A 22,329-nucleotide genomic window follows, 5' to 3' on the forward strand; every position below is an offset into this window, starting at 1 on the left:
ACTACTTGAAGTAGTCTAAATGTCTCCCTTTGAGTATGTGTCAGCCTTTCCATTCCAGGGCTCTTTGTTATACTTTTGACTCTTTAGGAAGTCCAATAAATAGCATCCCTCATCTTTGCCCAAGTTCTGGACAAATAAAGAAATTAGGTAAATGAGCAAGACATAAGAGATCAAAATATCACCTCATTTTTGGTAAAGCTGATATTGATTGGACAGTCTGGCTTATTAATGAGTGGCACAGTGACACTTGTAAAACCAGGTGTGTGACAAAGTAGAACAGGCTTCCTGTGGGCAGTTCAGTCTCAAAAACACAAGGGTGGGGGCACCTGGGTGGCTCAGTCGGTTAAGTGTTCAACTCGGTTTTGGCTCAGGTCATGATGTCACAGTTCGTGCGTTTGAGCCACAGAGTCTGCTTCAGATCTTTGTCCCCCTCTCTCTGCCCCTCCCACCCTCTCAAAAATAAACATTAAAAACAAACAAACAAACAAAAAAAACCCTTAAGGACTGGAAGGGTCTAGGCTATGTCCTCCCAAGTCCTTATCTTGAGCTCAGCCATGACTGAAGGGGTGGAAAGAAGCTGAGAATGTTGTTTTAGTGAAGGTCCCTTTACATGGAAGAAACACCAGGAATGGAGAATTTTACTTTTGTGAATTCTTTCTACTCTATCCCACACCTTGCGCTAAAATGGTCTCCCCATGTCTCTTCTCAGACTGTCTTCTTTGCACATAATTAGTTTCATGGCTGTTCAGAATATATCAATCCCCACCTCACCCCTCCACAGGCATTCCAGAGGCAGGATGAGCCAGCCCTCCTAATCTGTGCAGTCGCATAAAGGATAACATCAACTCTCACTTTGTTTTAGTATTTGGATTGTGAATGGAATGTGGAATATGTCTTATTGGAGACCTGGCAGATCTTTCTGTATAGAATGTGATCGAGGTCAGCTGTTTTTATAGCTATACAGTTCAAAATAGGAAGCTTTTGTTTGGAATTTGCCAAGTACCCCATATCCCTTAGATTCCTCTCTCCATCTCTGTTGCCATGTAAGATTACCATCTGTATGCCGAGCTCCATGCTAGGCCATTTTCATGTGTTGTTTCCTTTAATCTTTGCAATAGCCCTGTGAAGTAGTTATTGTTATTCCCATTGTGCAGCTTAGCAAACCTGAGGCTCTGAAAGATTAAGTAGCCCAAGATGGTGCAATAATGGTTATCAAATTCTTGTCTGAGTATAAAGCCCACTGTGCCACCACGTTGTCTGTTGATTTTCAGTTGCCTAACAAGGCGCTCATAGATATGATATATTCAAAGTCAGCATTAAAACATCCATTACTATTGATGCTCTTTTTTTTTTTTAATTTTTATTTCTGAGAGAGAGAGAGAGGCAGCGTGAGCAGGGGAGGGTCAGAGAGAGAGGGAGACTTAGAATCGGAAGCAGGTTCCAGGCTCTGAGCTAGCTGTCAGCACAGAGCCTAATGCGGAGCTCAAACCAACGAACTGTGAGATCATGACCCGAGCCGAAGTCGGACGCTTAACCGACTGAGACACCCAGATGCCCCTGTTGATGCTCATTTTGAAGAGTACTAGGAGTGTATATTAATTTATTTTTTCCACTTTGCTTCTCTCCCAATTTAACTAGATTCTGAACTACTTGAGGATAGGACTCATGCCTTATCCTTCTTTTTTACCTGCTATTGCACATAGCGCAGTACCTTGCACATAGCAGATGTGTAATTTAATGATAAAATATTTGTTGGAATACTGGAAGACCACTAGCGAATGATAAGAGAACTTAGCAAGGTGTCTGGATAAAAAGTGAGCCTATAAAAATCAGTAACTTCACTATATATCAGAAATATTTAATTAGAAAATATCAAAAATCTCATTTACATTAGCATTCTCATTATTATGAATAAAGAAATATATAGCTACAAAATCTTACTGATATAAAAGATTCTTGGATAAGTATGTGCATGTTATATTCCTGAATGATCTAGCTCAGTATTATAAAGATGTCAATTTTCTACTACTTTGTCCATACATTCAGTTCTATTCAGGTTTCTTTGATTGAAGCCTGGCAAGATAATTCAGAAATTCACCCAGAAGAGAAAATATGCAGGATTAGGCAAGACTTGAAAAAGAATAACATTGGTGGGGGGAAGAAACTAGCTCTACCAGATATCAAAACATAAGTTAGGAAAGTTCTAGTCCCTAAAATAGTGTATTATTTGATCAGTAAGAAAACAGAATAATGGAACTGAATAGAGGGTCTAGAAACCGGTCTGTATATATATAACCATTTAGGATACAATAAAATTGACATTCAACACCAGTGGGTAAAGGATGGTCCTTCAGTAATCACCATCATTTCAGTTAGTGCTCTGGGGGCAGTTGCCTATCTGAAAGGGAGGGGTGGGGGGAAGCTCTTAACTCACTCTATGTACAGAAATAAATTCTAGGTAAAATAAGAGGATAAATGTTAAAAAAAAATGACTCTAAAAATGTTATAAAAACAAAACATTTTTATAATCTTGGTGTCAGGGAAGTTTCTTCAAGTAATACCTAGAGCTATGAAGGAAAATATTTACAGATTTGATTATTATAAAAGTAAACTGTTGGGGTGCCTGGGTTGCTTAATCAGTTAGGTATTCAATTTCAGATTATGATATCAGTTTGTGGGTTTGAGTCCTGCATCAGGCTCTGTGCTGACAGCTCAAGCCTGGAGCCTGCTTCAGATTCTGTCTCCCCCTCACTCCCAAAAAAGTGAAATTTTTTATGATGAAAGACCGCATAAACAGTAAAACATTTGAAATACATGTATAGTACAAAAAGAATTTGGAACCTCTGCAAATTAGGCATTAAGACAGCCCAATAGGAAGAAAAAAAGCAGTGGATGAGGTGAGGCAATTCAAGAGGGTGACCAATAAGCCTATAAATTGGTGTTGCTTTGATTTTAGTGGTTACCAAGGAAATAGAAATTAAAATAACAGGTTTCATTTTTGGCCAGTTAGAGAAAATGAAAAAGAATTGGGAGTATCCAGGGTTGATGACGGTATGCAAAAACAGGTACTTTGGTGTCATTTTGTATTGGTGCACCTTTTTGGAAGGATAGTTTGGCAGTTTCTGTCAAAATTTAAAGTGTTCAAATCCTTTTACATGCCAATTTTTTCATCTCCTAACCATATAAAATACTTTCATGAGTGCTTTAAAGTGCATGCACAAGGATAGTTATTGCAGCATTTTTATGTGAATAGTAGAAAATAGGAAATAACCTAATACCACTCTGGGAGTAGTTATATAAATTATGAAACAACCATAATGTAGACTACCATGGAGCAATTTTAAATTTGTGTCTTTTTTATCCAGTGTTACTAAGATGTAATCGGCATACATCACTGCCATGTATCTAATGACTTAGATACATTGTGACAGTAAGTCAATTACCAGTAGTGACATAAGAATTTCTACCAAATGTAAACTATCTGATGTTTATGTTTCAGATTTAGGGATTGGTTTGCTTCATAAAAAATCACTGGAAAAGGAAGAATTATGCCAAAGACTTAAAGAACAATTAGATGCTCTTGAAAAAGAAACTGCATCTAAGCTATCTGAAATGGATTCATTTAACAGTCAATTAAAGGTATTTATTTTCTATTATATTCATTTGTAGTTAGCTGCCTCTTACCTTCCTTGTTTTGATTTAGTGGAATAAGTAACTAAAGCTATTATTGTTATATGTAGTGTATTTTCATAATTTATCGTATAATTTGAGCTATACCAGAATTATAAGATTGCTTTTAGTGTTCTCTGTAGATACTATAAATATTGTGTTATGTAACGAAACCTGTCCTTTATCATAGTTTCCAATTCTTGAGTATTTTTATTGCCATCTATACATTTTTAAGAATTGCCTTTACCAGTATTAGAAAACTGAGCTCAGCAAACATGATCTTAGGCAGAATTCTAAGATGGTAGATATGGAAAACTACTTAAAATAATTCTGGTGATAGAGGCTTTTATAACACGCTAAAATTCTTTTTTGTTTCTTTGTTATGGTTTAATTAACCTTTGTGAAGTAATGCAGTAATCAGTGAAATCCAGAGCATAGTCTGGCACTCTGAACTTTGCATGGAAAGTAAGTTCATGATTCATTGCCTGCTGCTGTGGCAGAGCGGATGCCCAGATATCCATCGTATGCTTACTTACCATTCTTTGCAGTGTTAGTGGTATACTGAAGCCATACCTATGAAAGATGTATTAAAAGGTAAAAACCAGGCTGATGGCCCAGCATTCCAATTTGGGAATAGTCTCCACTATTTCTTTGCTAACTGAACATAGTTTTCAGAGCCTAAAGTATTACATAACATAAAGTTTTCAGAGCCTAAAGTATTACATAGTTTTACAGGCACCTGTCAACCTCTTCATGTGTGACTTTTGCTGACTTACGTAGAATAATATTACACCAACTATACAGTGAATATTAAAGAAAAAAGAGAGAACATGTTGGCTTCAGTTAAGGAGAGGGAATTTTAGGTGAATAATGTTACTAATACCTTTTACACAAGCATATGATTTTTAGAAAAAATTTTAAAGAAAACCAAGTAATTTGTCATTGATGGACAGACAAGCCAGCCAAGTTATCTTCCCTACATTATTTTTAAAAAAATTTGTACATAGTTTAATTGGCTTTTTATCTGCCTTATCTTACAGTGTGGGAATATGGATGACTCTGTTCTGCAGTGCCTTTTGTCTCTGCTAAGCTGTCTCAACAACCTCTTCCTCTTACTTAAGGTTATTTTCTAATACCTAGCTCCTTTTCTTTGAGTTACTTTACTGTTTTCTTTTCTTAAAAACTGGACTATTCTTTGCATTTATCTGAGTATCTTTGTTTGAAATAACATACACAATGTAGACCTTTTTTCTTTCCGCTTGCTTGAATAGCCTTCTGCTGTCTAACTGCCTGTTTGAGTCTAATGCCAGAAATTCATAGGGTTTCCCAGAGTAACCTGTCTCATGAGGACCCCAAGACACTTCAGAATCCCTTAAAATTCCCTTAAAACATCCCCGTGCATTGGGGTAACTGCTGGGATGATTACCGATTCCATAAAAAAGAAAGTTAAGGGAATATGTGTTTAAATCATTTACCCATGTCACTGAAAATCAGTGTTTAAAATAAAAGTTATACTTTCTGAAATCTAGAACAAGGTTATATCCTGTATATACCAGGCTGCTTCCTAATGCTGCTATAAAGAAAAGTCAGAAAGAACTAATAGTGCAGTAGTGGCCTTAGTTACGTCTAGTTACCAGGCCTCCTGTGTAGACAAGCTTGCATTCCAGATAAAAATGTTTAAGTCGTATACATAATTAAATAGTTCACTTTGTCATTTGTAGCACATAGAGTATTTCAAATACTCAATGAATTCCCGTTTTAATATAACCTTTGTGAAGTAATGCAATTTAAATTTAAATTAAATTTAAAGAAAGGTGCTTTGTATTTACCGCTTGCTGACCCTGGATTTTGTTCATTCTACTCCCTCTATCATAGATGGCAACAGGGCAGGTGCATGTATATGTATAGGTCTTCACACACAGTGAGGACAGGAACATGATAAGTAGAACTCATTTGTTATTTAAGCAAAGGTAGGGCAAGTTGGAAAGATAGTATCAGCCTTTTCTTTATGGTTATAGCATGAATGACCAGAATATCTGGTCTTAGAACTTGTGCTATAGGTTGCACAGAAATTTCAGCCTAAGTTTCTTCATCTATAAAATAAAGTTTGATGATGATTTATGGACTATACTCACACACGAAACTCTGATTATTTCAGTTAGCATTTGATTCTCCACAGGCCAGCAGATTATTCTTGTTCTTTTTTTACTTTCTTCCTTCTGCTTCCTGCCTTCCAGCCTTTCACTGCTTATTGATATGTTCATCAGAGGCAATTTAGGAAACTAAAAGGGGATGAGACCTGTAGTCATCATTGCAAAGCAATAGGAAGCTGTCGGTTAATACAGTGCTGAAAACTGTCCATTGAATAGTCAGTGAAACCTTTACAGACCTTCTGACAGTGCCAGTTTAGTTAAGTCAGCAGAAGCTGGCCTGCGCAGATCAGGAATGAATGGAAGTTGAGGAAGGGCTAAGTGAGTATGAACAGCTCTGGGAGGAGAGTGGAAAAAATGCCTGAGGCCAAAAGAAAACCATTTTTTTGTTTGTTTGTTTGTTTTGTTTTGTTTTTTTTTGGTTTAAGAAAGATTTGAAGACAAAGGTTACAAATTTTCAGTTGTGCAAGATGGAAAAGTTCTGGGATCTGTTGTACAGCATGGTGACTATAGTTAGCAATATCCTGTTGTATACCTGAGATTTGCTAAATAGAAGAGAAAATGATAACTGTGTGAGATAGATGTGTTAATTAACTTGGTTATGGTAATCATTTCACAGTATATACTAATATTGAAACATCAAATTATATACCTTAAACATGTGCAATTTTAATTTGTCAACTATATCTCAGTAAAGCTTGGAGGGGGAAATAACTTGAACCACTCTTGGAGGTAGTATAGGCTTTCTGTAAGATATATGGTTACATGGGGAAGAGATAGCTTCTGTTCGGACAGAGGAATGGAAATGGAGAAAACAGAGCTGGTTAGGTAATGCACCATATCTGTCTTAATGATGATTGCCTGGCTCAACCCAAATATCTCATTGCTGAATTCCCACCACCTACATGGAACATGTACATGGAATGTAGTGGGTGGCAAGAAGTACTTGTGGAATGAATGAATGGTTTTGAATGTTTCAGAAAATATGCAGCATTTAGGGTTAGTGTAGTATGTTTATGGGGGGAAAAACGTAGAAAGAAATTTATCAGAGAACCGTGTATCTCAGATTCTCGCAACACTTGTGACTCTATTGTTTCTGCAAAATAAAGGCTATTTTTTAAATGAAAAAAAAAAAAACTTTGAAGGAGATGGAGGAGAGAAAGGGAAAAAGGAGTGAGAGATTGAGGTTGAATATATGAGGTGGTGGTAATTGATAGAGTAGCGTCCTAGGGAACCAGATTGAGATGCAATCCAGAGCCTGGATTAAAGGATTAGATAAAAAGACTTTGAGTTTAACATATGGAGAAAAGATGGGTGTGAATGCAGCTAAATTTGCTGGAGGAGAGTAGGAAGCTGACAGCTTCAAGACTTAAAATCAGAAGCAAGTTAGACCATTAGAAAGAATCTCCCTAGGTAGTTGAGGACATGGAATAATTCCAACTAGATAGAATAAGATGGGTGCAGATGCAGGAAGTTTTATTGATTTTTGAGATGGAAAGATGAGGGAGTTCTGATCTGGTGGTTTAATGAGGCAAGATTATTAGCTGGTAATGAGAATGGATGGAAGAGTAGAAAGTTGCAGGAGAGAGAAATAGGCCTGAAATAGACATCTTGGTGGGGGGAGGGGATGCACTCTTAGTAAAGGAAAATAGTAGATGTGCTGAGCAATGTTGAATGCCTGTTTGAAGTTGGAGGTCATGAATACAAATTGAAAACAGCATACCAGGGGTGCATGGGTGGCTCAGTCAGTTAAGCGTCCAACATTGGCTGAGGTCATGATCTCATGGTTCGTGGGTTCAAGCCCTACATCGGGCTCTGTGCCGACAGCCTGGAGCCTGCTTCAGATTATACGTCTCCTTCTCTCTCTACCCCTTCCCCCGTTCATGCTTTGTCTCTTTCTCTCAAAAATAAACATCAAAAAAAAATAATAAAAATTTTAAAAATGAAAGCAGCATACTGAATCGTATAATTTTTTCCCCACCAAAGTTCTGCTGCTTGGGATGAGCACAAAGAAGGCTAATGAAGTAGGTTCATAGGTTCATCTAGGTTTGAGGTTTCAACAGACATGGCAACGAGGCAGGGGGACAGGGAGTTGCAGATCTTGACATACTAATTACTGTAAAGATGAACTCTGAAATATGGGCTGGACATGAGGAGAGGAAGGGGTGGGTGCTGCTAATGAAAATGGAGAGAGTGATGGGGTCAGCAGAATGGAAGTCTTAGGTTGGAAAGCTGTTGAAATGGGTGCACCAGGTATAAGAAAAGCTTGAAGAATAAGAACTTGTGTTTGAAGAATGAGATATTTAATCAGTAGTTCTGTTTCTAATGATGACACAATTCAAGGCATAATAATGCGGTGGATTAAATGGAGTAAAGGGGAGAGTTGAGGTTTTGATCGAGCCTATGTGGATGTCAAACCCTTGGGGGTAGTGAAGATTAATGAATGAGGATCCGACCAGGTGATCAAGAGATGACAATAAAGAGGAAGAAGAGGGGGTGTTGCAAGATGGTATAAGCCTCAGAAAAGCATTAGTTTGTAAGAGTGAAGAGAATGGTCTGGAAATGACAGTGAAGAGCAAGGAAAACAACTTTAGTTCTCCCCTCCCCTGATGTAAATAGATACATAGTGATAAACAGAGAGAAACACAGGAAAAGCAGTGTCCTGAGGGGTCAGCCAAAAGGGCAAAGGCTAAGAGAGTTTCCACTCAGAGCAGATGTGTGGATATGTGGGGAACTTTCTGACCACAAACAGGAAGTTCCCGGGCAGTGCAAGGGTTTGAGGAGAGAAAGGGTGGGGGGTTGGGTCAGCTCAAGAGATAAACAGCATTCTAGAGATGAGAATTTAGGTGGTAAAGGATAACAAGGAAGGCCAAGTAGGTTGACAGGTGGGACAGAATTGGTCTCAGTGGTGTAGGAGGAAGATAGTTCTAATCTGTGGTTTTGAGACAGTAGTGCATCTGGAATGATCACTTCTTTAGCCTACTTGTGGTAAAATGCAAGTATAAAATTGTTAACTCTTTTTCTGAAGAGGCTATGTTCTACTGGACCCTGTAATGTTCATGTACAGGATCAGTGGTAATTTTTACTGTCTTGCTCCGGTCACACTAGGGCACACAGCACAACCAGTGGATTCAAAGATGAGGCATTTGACAGGTCCTTATTCCATTAAGGAAATGCACACACTGTCTTGTCTTTAGCATTGAGTTCCAGTGAAAACAGTCCTGGCCTCGTAATCTGAAGAAATGAGTCCTAGTCTTATCCATACCACTTGCTAGCTGTGTAACTGTCATTTAACCTCAAAATTTTGCCACCTTCATTTACAGCTGACAGTATCTGCTCTGCCGCCTTTGCAGTCTTAGGACGATTAAATGAGGTAGCATATATACAGAAGTGCTTTGTAAACTATTATGTGCTATGCAAATCTTTCTGTTGTTCTTATTAGTGTAGAGGTTATCCTGAATCTCCCAGCACTTTTAGTGCTTGGAAGGTGACCACTGCTTTCTTGGGATAATGATTGAGGAGATATTACTATTCCTTGGGGAGAAAATGGAATCTATCAACACCAGGAGTGTGGCTTATCGTAGACCTCTATTCTAAACCTTACCATTGGGACTTTTGTCATTCTGGCCGTACTGATAGTCCTCAGTTAGTCTAGACAGTGCTTCTAAGATTGCACTGTCCACATGGCTTCTCTGATTCCAGGTGGAGGCAGGTGGTCTCTCGTTGGTTAACAGGCTCTGAGAGAAGGGGCGCACTGGGGCTGCTGAATGGTCATCACTAAGACTTGATGTTGCCCCCTCTTGTTCAGAATGCTGCTTTTGTGTTCTTGCATCAGTCAACCCCTTTAGAACAGGCATGAAATACTATTTGTTTCAATTCCCTTTAAATTATATAATCTTAAAAATGTTTCCTAGCTAGTAAAGATATTTTAGTAATTTATCTGACAGTGAATTTAAGTGAAAGTAGATATAGAATCTGGTATGTGAATTTACACAAGTCGCTTAATCTTCTGAGCCTCAGAAGTGGTCACCACCTGGGTGGCTCAGTTGCTTGAACATCCAACTTCATGATCTCATGGTTAGTGAGTTTGAACCCTGCATTGCGCTCTCTGCTGTCAACACAGAGCCTGCTTTGGATCCTCTGTCCCCTTCTCTTTCTGCCCCTCCCCCCCGCATACTCTCTCTCAAAAATAAAGTTAAACATTTTTTTAATTTAAAAAATTTTTTGAAAAGGAATGGTCATTATGATAGCTATTTCATGAGAATGCTATCCAGATCAAATGTAGGTATTATGTGTAAAAGCACTTTAAAGTGCTACAGGGATGTTAAGGGGTATGGGGAATGTTAAGTTTGAGGAAATAGTTTGCATTCTGCCATGATTTTTTTCTTTTTCCTTTTTTTTTTTTTTTAATTTTTAATGTTTTATTTATTTCCGAGAGAGACAAAGAGACAGCGTGAGCAGGGGAGGGTCAGAGAGAGAGGGAGACACAGAATCTGAAACAGGCTCCAGGCTCTGAGCTAGCTGCCAGCACAGAGCCTGACACGGGGCTCGAACCCACAAACCGTTGGATCATGACCCGAGCCAAAGTTGGACAATCAACCAACTGAGCCACCCAGGCGCCCCATTTTTTTTCTTTAAAAAAAAAAAATTTTAATGTTTATTTTTGAGAGTAAGAGTGACAGAGTGTGAGCAGGGGAGGGGCAGAGAGAGAGGGAAACACAGAACCTGAAACAGGCCCCAGGCTCTGAGCTGTCAGCATAGAGCCCGATGCAGGACTCAAACCCACGAACTGTGAGATCATGACCTGAGCCGAAGTCGGACGCTTAACCGACTGACTGCACCACGAGACGCCCTTATGATTTTTTTTCATGACTAATAAAAATCTTGTCCTGATTTTATGACATTATTCAGCTGACTTGTATTTTGTCAGTTAAATTTCTTTTATGTCTTGACCTTTGGAAAGAACATCACATGCTTTCTTTAAGCAAAATCAGAATATAAGATTTTATATTTTATACTTCCTGTCACTTAGGAGGTATTCAGGATTGATGGTTAAAGTTCAGTGAGTTAGATCTTTCACTCCTGTCAGGATGATAGAAGAAGTACTCTGAGAAATGAAAACAGTTGCAGTAGATGCTGGATTTAAACATTTTTGTGAGTGCTTTGTTGAGCTCTTTTGAGATAAACTTAAGCCCAAAACTAAGTAAACCAATCCTAACCAGGTGGTCAAACATAACATTACCAAAATGGTGCAGACCAACATTTTTGGTTGTTTTTTTTTTCTTTTGATGTTTTACTTATTTCTGAGAGAGAAAGAGAGAGAGACAGCGTGAGCAGGGGAGGGTCAGAGAGAGAGGGAGAGACACAGAATCTGAAACAGGCTCCAGGCTCTGAGCTAGCTGTCAGCACAGAGCCCGATGCGGAACTCAAACCCACGAACCGTGAGATTATGATCCAAGCTAAAGTTGGATGCTTTACCAGCTGAGCCACCCAGGCACCCTAACCAACGTTTTGTGTCTCCTGATATGTTGCACTGAAAGAAACAACATCATTTCTATACTGTTTTTGCCAAAAATATTTTATCTAAGTTTTTGCCAAAAATATTTTATCTAAGTGTAAGGAAATAACTAGACATGCCCAAATTGACTCTAAAAATGTAAGTCTCATAAAAGATGGAGGAAAGTTTCCAGATTTAAGGAAACCAAAGAACCATGACTGAAGGGCACTTCATGAGCCAAACCTGAAGGATCATGACAGCAAAATGATCCCTTGATTGGATCATGGATCAGAAAACTATTATTGAGGACAGTACTTACACTAGTGGGGACCTTTTTTTTTTTTAATAGAAACTCCATATTAAGTGATATTTTATGGCTGTGTTAAATTTCTTTAGTTTGGTACTGGCGTTGGCATTATAGTTATGTAGAATAATGTGAACTATCTGGAGTGAAGGCATCAGTGTCTGCAACTTAATTGAATTTTCTGTATGTTTGAAAGTTTTCAAAATAAAAAGGCAGAGAAAAATTTAGAATGGCAACATGTCAGATGTTTGATAAATGAAATAGTAAAGTATATTTTCAGGTTATAAAGGTACTAAGTAGATTAACCAGGGGTAGATGGAGAAATGGAGAGGGATGGAGGATAATGTAAATGAGCAGGTTACTCATATGGCATACCAAGAATCAATAGCTATTTTCTAATTCAAAAATGAAGATATGTTAATATTAGCTAGGTTTTATTAAGAGCTTTCTCGGGACTGACACCATTTTAAGTCTTACTTATATTATTAATCCCTATATTAATCCTGTGATGTAGGTAAGTACTATTACTCTCCACATTTCACCTAAGAGTAAGTTAAGACTCAGAAGGTGCCCAAGGTCATACAGCCAGTAAGTGTAAGAGCAGAATTTCAGCCAAAATAGTTAGCATTTGACCTTAAATGGTTATATTGGGAGAAAAAAGATGAAAATTTCTAAGCTAAGCATTCAACTTGAGAAGCTAAAAAGACCAGCATAATAAAGCCAAAAAAGTAGAATGAAATTAATGGGAGAAAAGACAGACATCTAATACAGAGAATAAAGAAAACCAATGTTTGAGTCTTTTAAAGATTAATAAAATGAAACCTTTGGCAAGACTGATTTTAAAACAAAGTGGAAATAATGAAAATTATTCGTTAGGAGTGAAAAGGATATACAATTAAATATGCTTCAGACATTAAAAGAAGAGGATACTATGACAGATTTCTGCACATAAATATAAAAACATAGATGAACAAATTACAACTTAACCAAAACTGACTCAAAATATGAAGTATCTGGTTAGTTCTATCATCATAAAATATCTTAAGTCTATAATTTGAAATCTTCCCTAAAAGAGAATCCAGGCCCAGAGCTTTTACTGAAGGAATAAGTAAATTTAGTCTTACACAACTCTTTCAAAATACAGAAAATGTGGGAATATATCCCAACTTTGATATGAAACATATCAAAACCTGATAACATTATGAGAAAGTATAATTACGGGCCAGTTTAACATAGAGGTAAAAGTTCTAAACAATATTAAAAAGATGAATGCAGAATTTATAAAAGGATAATCCATAGTGACCAAAAAATTGGATTTACCGTAGTCATGCAAAGATGGTTTGACATACAAAAATGTGTAATCTGCCACATAAACAGATTAAAGGGGAAAAAATGGTATATATTTCTCATTAGATGCAGAAAAGGCATTGATAAAATTTAACATCCATTCATGATTAAAATATGAAAAACTTACTAGCAAATTAAGAATAGAACTTCCTCAAACTGAAAAAGAAGATCTGTCATTCTATTAGGACTGCAGTAGTTCTGTCCATAGTTACTCGATTAGTTCACTTGTTCTGAGTTAACTGATACATTTAACCAGGGCCTCCTGGAAGCAGAGACTTGATCCGAGAGAGTGAGTCTAGTGATAGAAATTGCTAAGATCACTGCGGTCAGGTGGAAGAAGTTTCTGGCAAGCCTTGTAGTGCTCTTCAGATATTATCAGTATGTATAGACTGTTACTTATGCATTCTCGTTCATCCAGTAAATAGTAATTAAATATCCACACTATCCCAGTCCCTCTTGGGTGGGGATAACTTTGATGAAAGACAGTCCTGTTGTCAAGAAACTGACTCCAGTGGCAACCATATGATCAGGAGACACTGACTCTGATAGAGGGACACCGGACGCCCTGGGGAGCAAGGGAAGCTCATGCACTCAGACACTGGAGGAATGGAGCTAATAAAGACTTCGAGCCGTGTCTTACAGGACAAGTTGGAGGGCTAACCTTGCAGCCATAAGAAGATCAGACATTAGTTTTGCACAGTGGCAGAATCGTAGTCAAGGAGATTTATCTGAGCCGTGGTTATTGCTAAGTGAGAAGATCAGACACTAATTTGGCTCCTCTTTACTCTCCTTTTAAACTCCCCTTCTTTAGGATCTCAGCCAATAATAATAGCTAAAATTATTAACTTACCATGTGCCCTGTGCAGTTGTAAGCACTTTATGTGTATTAACCCATTTAATCTTCACAACAATGTTGTGAGGCATGTACTACAGTTACATTTTACAGATGAGGAAACTGCAAAGTAACTTTCCTAAGGTTACTCAGCTCACCACTGACAGAGCCTGATTCAGACCTATGTTCCCAGAGTCCTTACCGCTAAACCAAACTGCTTCTCCATAGACAGTAATATTCTTATGTATTTCACTAGAATTTAGAGAAAGGTGCAACCAAGAGAACTATAGAAGCTGAGATTTGTGGAAACTTTGCTCTGAATGCAGTATTTGTGTTGTTATTGGCTTCAGCTGCAAGTCTTGATCTCAGACATTTTGGACATAGTCTTCAGGCACCATGTTGTACTCAGATCATCATATCTATTGCTTCAGTCCTTCAGTCAAGTTAAAAGGTTCACCTACAAAATATTTTACTTCTGGAAAGAAATTGAGTTTGGGTTTTTGGAGTTGTTTTGGAAGATTATTTTTTGGTTTGGAGTTTTGTTATTGTGTGTGTGTAGATAGCCCAAAACATTTTTTACCAAAACATTCTACCAAACATAGTTAACCATTAAGCAACACGCAATTGAGCACCAACACCCAATATAGTTGAAAATCTGCATACAACTTTTTGACTTCCCCAGAAGTTAACTACTAATAGCCTACTATTAACCAGACCTCTTACCTATAACATAAACATTGAATAACCCAGATTTTATGTGTTATATGTATATTATTCTATATTCTTAAAATTAACCTAGAGAAAAAAACGTTACTAAGAAAATCATAAGAGAAAAAAGCCGTATTTATTTTTTAAAAATCTGTGTATAGGTGGACACAGTTCAAATCCAGTTATTTGAGAGTCAGCTGAACTGTTTATTTAAGGTCCCACATTTGCCATGAAATCTCTTTGGAGAACTTTATGTTTTAGTTGGGGGTGGTGGTTTTGTGCTTTTTTCCCTCTTCCTTACTCTGGCCTTTTTTCTTGTTCAGGATTCTGCAGATTCTCTGTAAGAGAAAGTTCAAAATAGTTAAGTGAACGGGAGTAGTTACCTGGACTGCTCACTGAGTCAGTCACTACTTACTGGGCAGGGCCAGTTCTAAGATACAGCAGTGCAGTTGGAGATTCACTTCCCCCCAGTCCTCTCTTTCTGCCTCCAATCTCTGCTTCTCTCTTTTCCATGTTTTTTTCATTTCTACCCCAATGACTTCACTGTAGTTGGGCAGCTCCAAGTTTAGCTTATCCCAGTTTAATGAGCTCCAAGAAGGGAAGACTTCTCTCTCCCCTCTTCAGTCTGTCTGAATCTCAGGAAAGAATTCTGGCCCAGCTTGGATCAGATGTCTTTTGGACCAGTCATTCTGGCCAAGTCATTACTGTGATGGGTTAGGCCTAATTACATAACTGCATCCCAGTAAGAGTGAAAGGAGCACTGGATTTGACAGATTCATCACAACCACATCAAACAGGGCTGGGGCAGGTGCTATGGGAAAGGTGCTTTTAGAAGAAGACATAAGGAAAAATGCTGAACAGATACCCACAGGTTTCCGCTAAGGCACTGAGCTCAATCCCACATTTAGGCGCTTTTCTCTGCTTTGAGATAGTGAGCTCTTTGAAGGCAAAGACTGCAGACTTGAGAGTTGAGGGCCCTCAATTTGATCCCCTGCATATCTCTGCGGCACTGTGTAGAACTAGATGCTCAATAAACAAGTGTTTCTATCAATTTCTGTTTTGAATACTTTTCACTGTTTTGGCTCTCTCTGGTAGTGGTTTTAGGTAGACATTATCCTTCCCATTTTTAGTTTTAACTGAATTACTCAATAATTGCTTCTGTGTTTAGTTCAAGATACTTACTGGATAAGTTATGGGTAACTTGGTTAAACTACATATGTAAAAAATATGATTGAACAGAATTCCTCTTCAAATAGTAAGCATATTGCTTCCCCATATTTTTAATGGATTGGCTATTTATTGAAAATAAAGTACCAAGTCAAAGAATTGGCTTAATGAAATTGGCTTATCTGTATCCCTTAGAAATGAATTAATACAAAAGTAGGTGATTTTAACATATATTAGTTACAAGGCTTAAATACTTGCATTTGTGTTTTTTTAATCATCCAGAGATTTTTAAAACTTTTACTGTTTTTAATTTAGTTTAACTTGCTTTAGGATTTTTGTCTCTTAATGAAAGTGCCGCATTATCACATAAGACAAATACTTAAATCAATGGCATATTGACTTGTTTTCATTTTCTCCTTAGGAACTGAGAGAAAGCTACAATACACAGCAGTTAGCCCTTGAACAACTTTATAAAATCAAACGTGACAAGTTGAAGGAAATTGAAAGAAAAAAGGCAGAGCTAATACAGAAAAAGAAACTAGAAGATGAGGCTGTAAGGTAATATAACTGATAAATTTATTATACTGTATTGCTATTAGATTTCTAGCTTTGTTACCATTATCTTTAGTTTGACTATGGAAATTTAAGGGAAATAAAAGGATTATTCTAGGATGCTAATTAGATTGTCAGTTTTAGAAATTCAGTCTTCTTTTAGGGACTGAGTTTATAGTAATCAGTTTTATGTTCCATTAGTGAAAAATAAGGGCTTTGGAGACAGACTTGGATTAGACTTCTTGATCTGCTATTTAATGACTTGGATGACTTTGGTGGAGTCACTTTACCTCTCGAACCCCAATTTCTCCATCTCAGAAGTATTGATGTATACTTCATAGGTAACTGAGAATTAAATAAAGATAATGTAGCTGAGGAGCCAAGCATAAATGTCTTGCGCTCATCATTTTCATCTCTCCATTGTAAATCTATTACTGTTTCCTGAAAGATCACGAAAACCACAAATACTTAATTTTACAAAGTGATAAGATGGAGTGTATAATGCTATGTTGACATATTTCTCTTTGTACTACTGAGATCTGTCAGTTGCCTCCATTTCTAGCAAGGAGAAGTAAGACAGTTGTGGAATCTGATAGAACCATTTATTTAGAGACTTGGCATGATTTTGGTAAGATCCTGTTTCTAATTTGTTTCTCATTTACTCCCCCAAGTTCTCTAGTGTCAGAAATCAATATAATTAACAAATATTGATGAACCAACATTCCTTTGCCCCAGAGAGAAGTATACGAGTAATGCCTATGAAAGAGCTAATATTACTAGGGAGACAAGAAAGACACATTACCATATGGCAGGTCTCTCTTTTTAATGGCTTCAGAATAGCTTCTCCCAGCACATTTTTAATGACTGCCTGCTGTTGGCTATGATGAAGGAGACTCTGGTTTTACCTCTGGCTCCTCGATTCCTCATAATTCTAGTAGGAGACAGTAGGAGACAGCTGAACAGATCATTATGATACTCGTAACTCCAAGACTTCTTCTTTTTTGACCGCTAACAAAAGACACTAGAACAATATAGAAGCAGAGACCGTGAAGTTCAAATTAAGAAGGCTTTTATTTGCCACTTAACTGTGCCACTGACCCTTATGCAGTAACTACACAGCTAGTCATAGTGTCAGAATTTTCTACTGACACGTTGCCAGTATCTTAATATCTCTTCATCACCACTCACAATTGTTTTCAGGTCAACAAGCCATATTAGTAATACACATTTTCATGTCACTCATCCTCCTCACACCTTCTGCAGTGGAAGAGAGAAGAAATCAGCAGAAACACATGTAGGATCAGTCCAGAGCTGGGTCTTAACAACTACAACTTGACCTCTTGGCCATTTGCCCAAGAAGGTTCCCTCCTTTGTCCCATGCTGTTGGTTATAGTCAGGTTTTGACATTGTAGATATGGTCTCTGCCCTTTGTACAGCTTCTGTGCTATCTTTTGGCTCTGGACCAGTTTCTCATCCACTAACACATATATAAGAAAGTTTTCCAGAATTTAATTTTATATTCTCTTAACTCTAGTCTTTGCTTTATCCCAGGAAACATGTGGTAAATACTCTGATAGTGGTGTTTATAATGCTCTGGGAATTCAAATAAGGGCTAGATTGGGTCATCTTAGGTGTGGAAAAGTGTCAGAGAAGATTGCAGAGGAACTAACTGTGAAAAGGAGTGGTAGTTGAAATTAAGAAGGGACCCCAGAGAAGCATGACCCTCAAAGGAGAGCTGGATATAAGTTATAGAAAGTGCTGGAGGAAGCACTCTTTGGAGTGAGAGAGGGTGTAGGATTTGCAAAGAGTCAAGAGGAAGCTAGTCATGGGATAATGAACCAGGAGTATGAAGTAGAAGACAGTCAGGAATGAGGAAGAAGGGTTGCTGACCAAGTGGATCTCCAGTTTGGGGAATTATATAGAATTTCCAAATCTTCCAGGAATTATAGCAAAAGAGACATGGAATTAAGCCAAGATGTGTACCTTGGGGCATAAATACTCCCAACTCTCAGGATGTACCCAGCCAGAAGCTCCATCCCCCAGATAGTGTGAACAGAGGCTTGGAGCAGGTGCTAAGTTTAGTGGTGATAGTTCTGCCTCTAAGTAAGACCATAAAAAATATGTGCAAGGGAGAACTGTGGTAAAGTTTTAATACTATAATAGCTATGTCTGATAACAGATCACCATGCCCAGCTAGGAAACAAGCTGCAGCCATATCAGATGTTATAGAAACATGGGAAGCATGGACCTATAGAGGAAACATGCCCTATTGCCTAATAATGAAAAAGACTTTAAAGTGATAATATAGAATGTGGTCATCTGCCAAGAAGCATTTCCAGTTTCCACAGCAATAACTGACTCCTGAAAACAGGGATTAGCTGGAATAGTGGGAATAAGAGCTGAAATGCATTCCTTGTGAAAAATCTGAAGAGAAAGGAAGGTCATTTAGATATACTTTCTCGATTTGTTTTCTGAATAGTTCCACTTCTTGGGATTGGGAGCTTGGCTGACCGGAAGGAATGATCAGTCCTACTCCTCAGTTCATCTGTTTGTCCAAGGATCCTCTCTTGATTCATCAATTAATTAATTCTCCCCTTTATCCATGATCCTCACTTTTTCTCCACACCACCTACGAATATCTCTTTACTATGTGATAAATATATAATTTCATAAGATTACATATAAATGCATAAGAAATATGTATTATTTCTACAGTTTGTCAGGAACAAGATCTAATATTTTTGCATAACAAAAATTTTAAGACATACAAATTCTTTCTTTTTTTATTATTTTTTTAATGATTTTTTTTTTCTGGAGAGAGAGAGGCACAAGGGAGCACGAGCAGGGGTGGGGGAGAGAGAGCGAGACACATAATCCGAAGCAGGCTTCAGGCTCTGAGCTGTCAGCACAGAGCCCGATGTGGGGCTCGAATTCACAAACCGCGAGATCATGACCTGAGCCAAAGTTGGACCCTTAACCGACTGAGCCACCCAGATGCCCCAAATTCTCTTTTTTTATGTAAAGGAAAGCAAAGCAAGGAAAAGAAAACTTATGGAGAGAAAATCTTAGAAAAGAGGAAGAAGAAAAGCAAAAGCGACTCCAGGAAGAGAAAGCCCAAGAAAAAGTTCAAGAAGAGGAGCGGAAAGCTGAGGAGAAACAATGTAAGGGTAAGGATAAAAATGATAGATTCGGTTTTTCAGAGACAGAGCAACAAAAGCAACAAGAAAAAAAGATTCTAATGAGAGGAAAAAATATATATAAACGGATGTAACCTTTGAGTCTGAAAAAACCTTTTTCTCAATTAAACTTGGAGGAGTGTGTAGACTTATTAAAACAAACTGAGGGTAGAAGTCTTAAAGCAACATGTAGAAAAGATAGTCATCACTGGCTATTAACATACTCTGACATTTTCATAATTGAAGTGAACAGTTGTAAATAGTTTAGTCAACTGGTGTTAACTATAAACTTGATTTTAATGAAACAACAATAAAATTTTAAATCTTTGCACACTGAAATTTTCTCAAATTTGTTTTTGATGCACACCTCAGAGTCCATTCCTAAAATACTTTAAATATTATTGTATCTCTTTTGGACAAATATTTGAATCCTTATTATTGGCACATGTGTTGAAATTTCTACAAGCTAAAGCATTTATTCTGCAAATGAACAAAGTAAAATAGTTTTATTCTTATCAAGACTAGTGTATTTGTGAGCTCTTCTGTTTTTCTTTTAGAACCATACTAGTGCATCTAGAGCTCTTTCTTCACTGAACCCTGTTTGATGCCAGTCCCCTCATTTGTGACCTCTCTTTTTGTCTCTTCCCTGTGGTATCCTGGCTGCCACAGATCAAACTTCGCTGCTTAGCGCCCTGCACTTTGCAGTACCTAGCCTGCCTTCCATTACATCCTTGTTCATGCCCCCCCACAAGGCCTGTCTTTGTATCATTGCTTCCTACTAGTACTCCTAAAGATGAACATCCTTGTTTGCTTTTATATTGATTCTGTGGCCATTCAACATATTTAAATAGTAACAAGCCTGTGTCAAATGGATTTTCATTTTATTGTTTGATGTTCATTTTTTTTCTTTTTCATTTTATGAGCTCTTTATATTGAGTCATCACAAAGATGTGTGTATGTGAAAGTAGCAAATAATGACAGTTATCTTCTCTTTAGGTGAGCCAGCTACTGCTTTGGTGAATTATAGAGCATTGTATCGCTTTGAAGCCAGAAGCCATGATGAGATGAGTTTTAATTCCGGGGATATAATACAGGTAGGAAACAGTCTTTTTTGCTAATGAAGAAGCTTAATACAATGTAATGTATTACTCTCTCTAATAATAATGACTATAATTTTGTGTAGTGATTTACCATTTAAAAAGTGTATCTTAAGCTTTACCTGATTTGTCCCAACAACATACTGCAGATTTGCATATTATTACTGCTGAATTTTAGGTAAGGAAGCTTATACTTACACAAAATGTAACAGCAGGACAGTGCCAGGGTAGGTCTCAAGTACATGTCTTTGATTTCTATATCCAGTGTTCTTTACGCTGCCCTATACTGCTTCACAGCATAAAAGGTGATGCTGATGGGCCTGGGTGGATCAGTCGGTTAGGCGTCTGACTTCAGCTCAGGTTATGATCTCACAGCTCTTGAATTCAAGCCCTGCATCGGCCTCTGTGCTGACAGCTCAGAGCCTGGAACCTGCTTCGGATTCTGTGTCTCCCTCTCTCTGCCCATCCCCCACTTTTGCTGTCTCTGTCTGACTCTCTCTCTCTCTCTCTCTCTCTCTCTCTCTGTCTCAAAAATAAATAAACATTTTTAAAAAGTCATGCTGATTGTGTTATTTTAATAAATTACCAATGAAATTTGGGGGCACTGGTTATTTTCTGGCAACCATTAAAAGAATTGAAGGAGGTAGACTCTATTGCCCTAACTAGATGCAATCCCTTGTTCCTTGAAACTAAAGGCCTTTATCATATAGCACAAACCATGTAAAACGGATGGGTAAGAGAAGATGCAGGGAATAACATTTGATACAGCTATTGTGATACAATGGAAAGAATACAGGCTTTGAAGCATACTAACCTGGATTTTCATCTCTCTGTCAGTTTTCTTTTTAGTAAATTAAAGTCATATTACCTTGAATACCTAGCCAGTGTCTATTTTCTTTTTAGCCTGCATGGTCACCAGTTTGGTGTATTTTATCAGTTATATAGCAAATATTGGGTGGTACTTGGCATAGGTTTTACCAGAAACCTCTGTTCAGACACTCAGGTTATTCCCCAGCTACACATTCCTTCTGTTACCACCGCCACCTCTGACAATGCCACAGCCTGCTGGCCCTCCTGTTCCTCCTCCACCTGTGGGTGATGATGAAGTTGTGTCTAAGAATGAAGAGAGCAGCCTGTCTCTGGACATGTTTGGTCGAGAACCTACTTATACTTTTGGCTATATCTTTTATTTATTCCATTAACAAATGTTTGTTGAGGACTGTGCTAGGGATATTGTAAACAAGACACAGTCTCTGCACTTCATGAGCTGGTATTCTGATGAGAAGAACATTCTAAAGCAGTAGAGGAAGAAAGGTAGTAGAAAGATACTAGCTTTAGAGCAGACCTCCCCTGTGGTTATCAAGCCAGTCTGATGGCAGTGACATCAGGAACATTGAGTTAGCTGGAGTTTCTTGAGTGTTTGTGTTCTCTGCCAAATCACTGATATAAATAATGACTCATGAGTTACCACCAGATACCTGATTTGGACAGCTTGGTTGATGACTGTGTTATTCACTGAGAGAGGAAGATCAAAAGAAGGGAATGTAAGTCAGAATTACAATGAGTTTAATTTTGGATGACTTTCAGATTTCTAGACAGCAGTTGAGTATCCAGAGATGTTTAGAGAGATCTCAGGCAGAGATCAGAGGAGGCCATCTGACATTTGTCATCATTGTGTTGTGATGGTAATTGCCTTGAGTGTAGTGGATGAGTGACAAAGTGATCTCTGAGAGAGATGAACACAAAATGGATTATTAGAGGAAGAGGAGACTTAAAAAGAAACGACCAGGGTTAGGAAAAAGCCAGGAGAGTTTAGTGTCAGGGAACTTT

General features: G+C 37.8%; 1 protein-coding gene across 1 annotated transcript in view; it reads left to right on the top strand.

Moving 5' to 3' along the window:
- ITSN2 (intersectin 2) overlaps window positions 1-22,329 on the top strand; it is a 111,845-nt gene that overhangs the window by 29,078 nt on the left and 60,438 nt on the right. Inside the window, exons 14-17 of the mRNA XM_039238333.1 lie at window positions 3,500-3,639; window positions 16,096-16,232; window positions 19,251-19,393; window positions 20,399-20,496. Coding sequence (XP_039094264.1) covers window positions 3,500-3,639; window positions 16,096-16,232; window positions 19,251-19,393; window positions 20,399-20,496 — 518 coding nt within the window. The remainder of the gene's footprint in view (window positions 1-3,499; window positions 3,640-16,095; window positions 16,233-19,250; window positions 19,394-20,398; window positions 20,497-22,329) is intronic.

This window comes from Hyaena hyaena, unplaced genomic scaffold (assembly GCF_003009895.1).
Source record: "Hyaena hyaena isolate Hyena2069 unplaced genomic scaffold, ASM300989v1 scaffold_138, whole genome shotgun sequence".
Taxonomy (NCBI): Eukaryota; Metazoa; Chordata; class Mammalia; order Carnivora; family Hyaenidae; genus Hyaena; species Hyaena hyaena.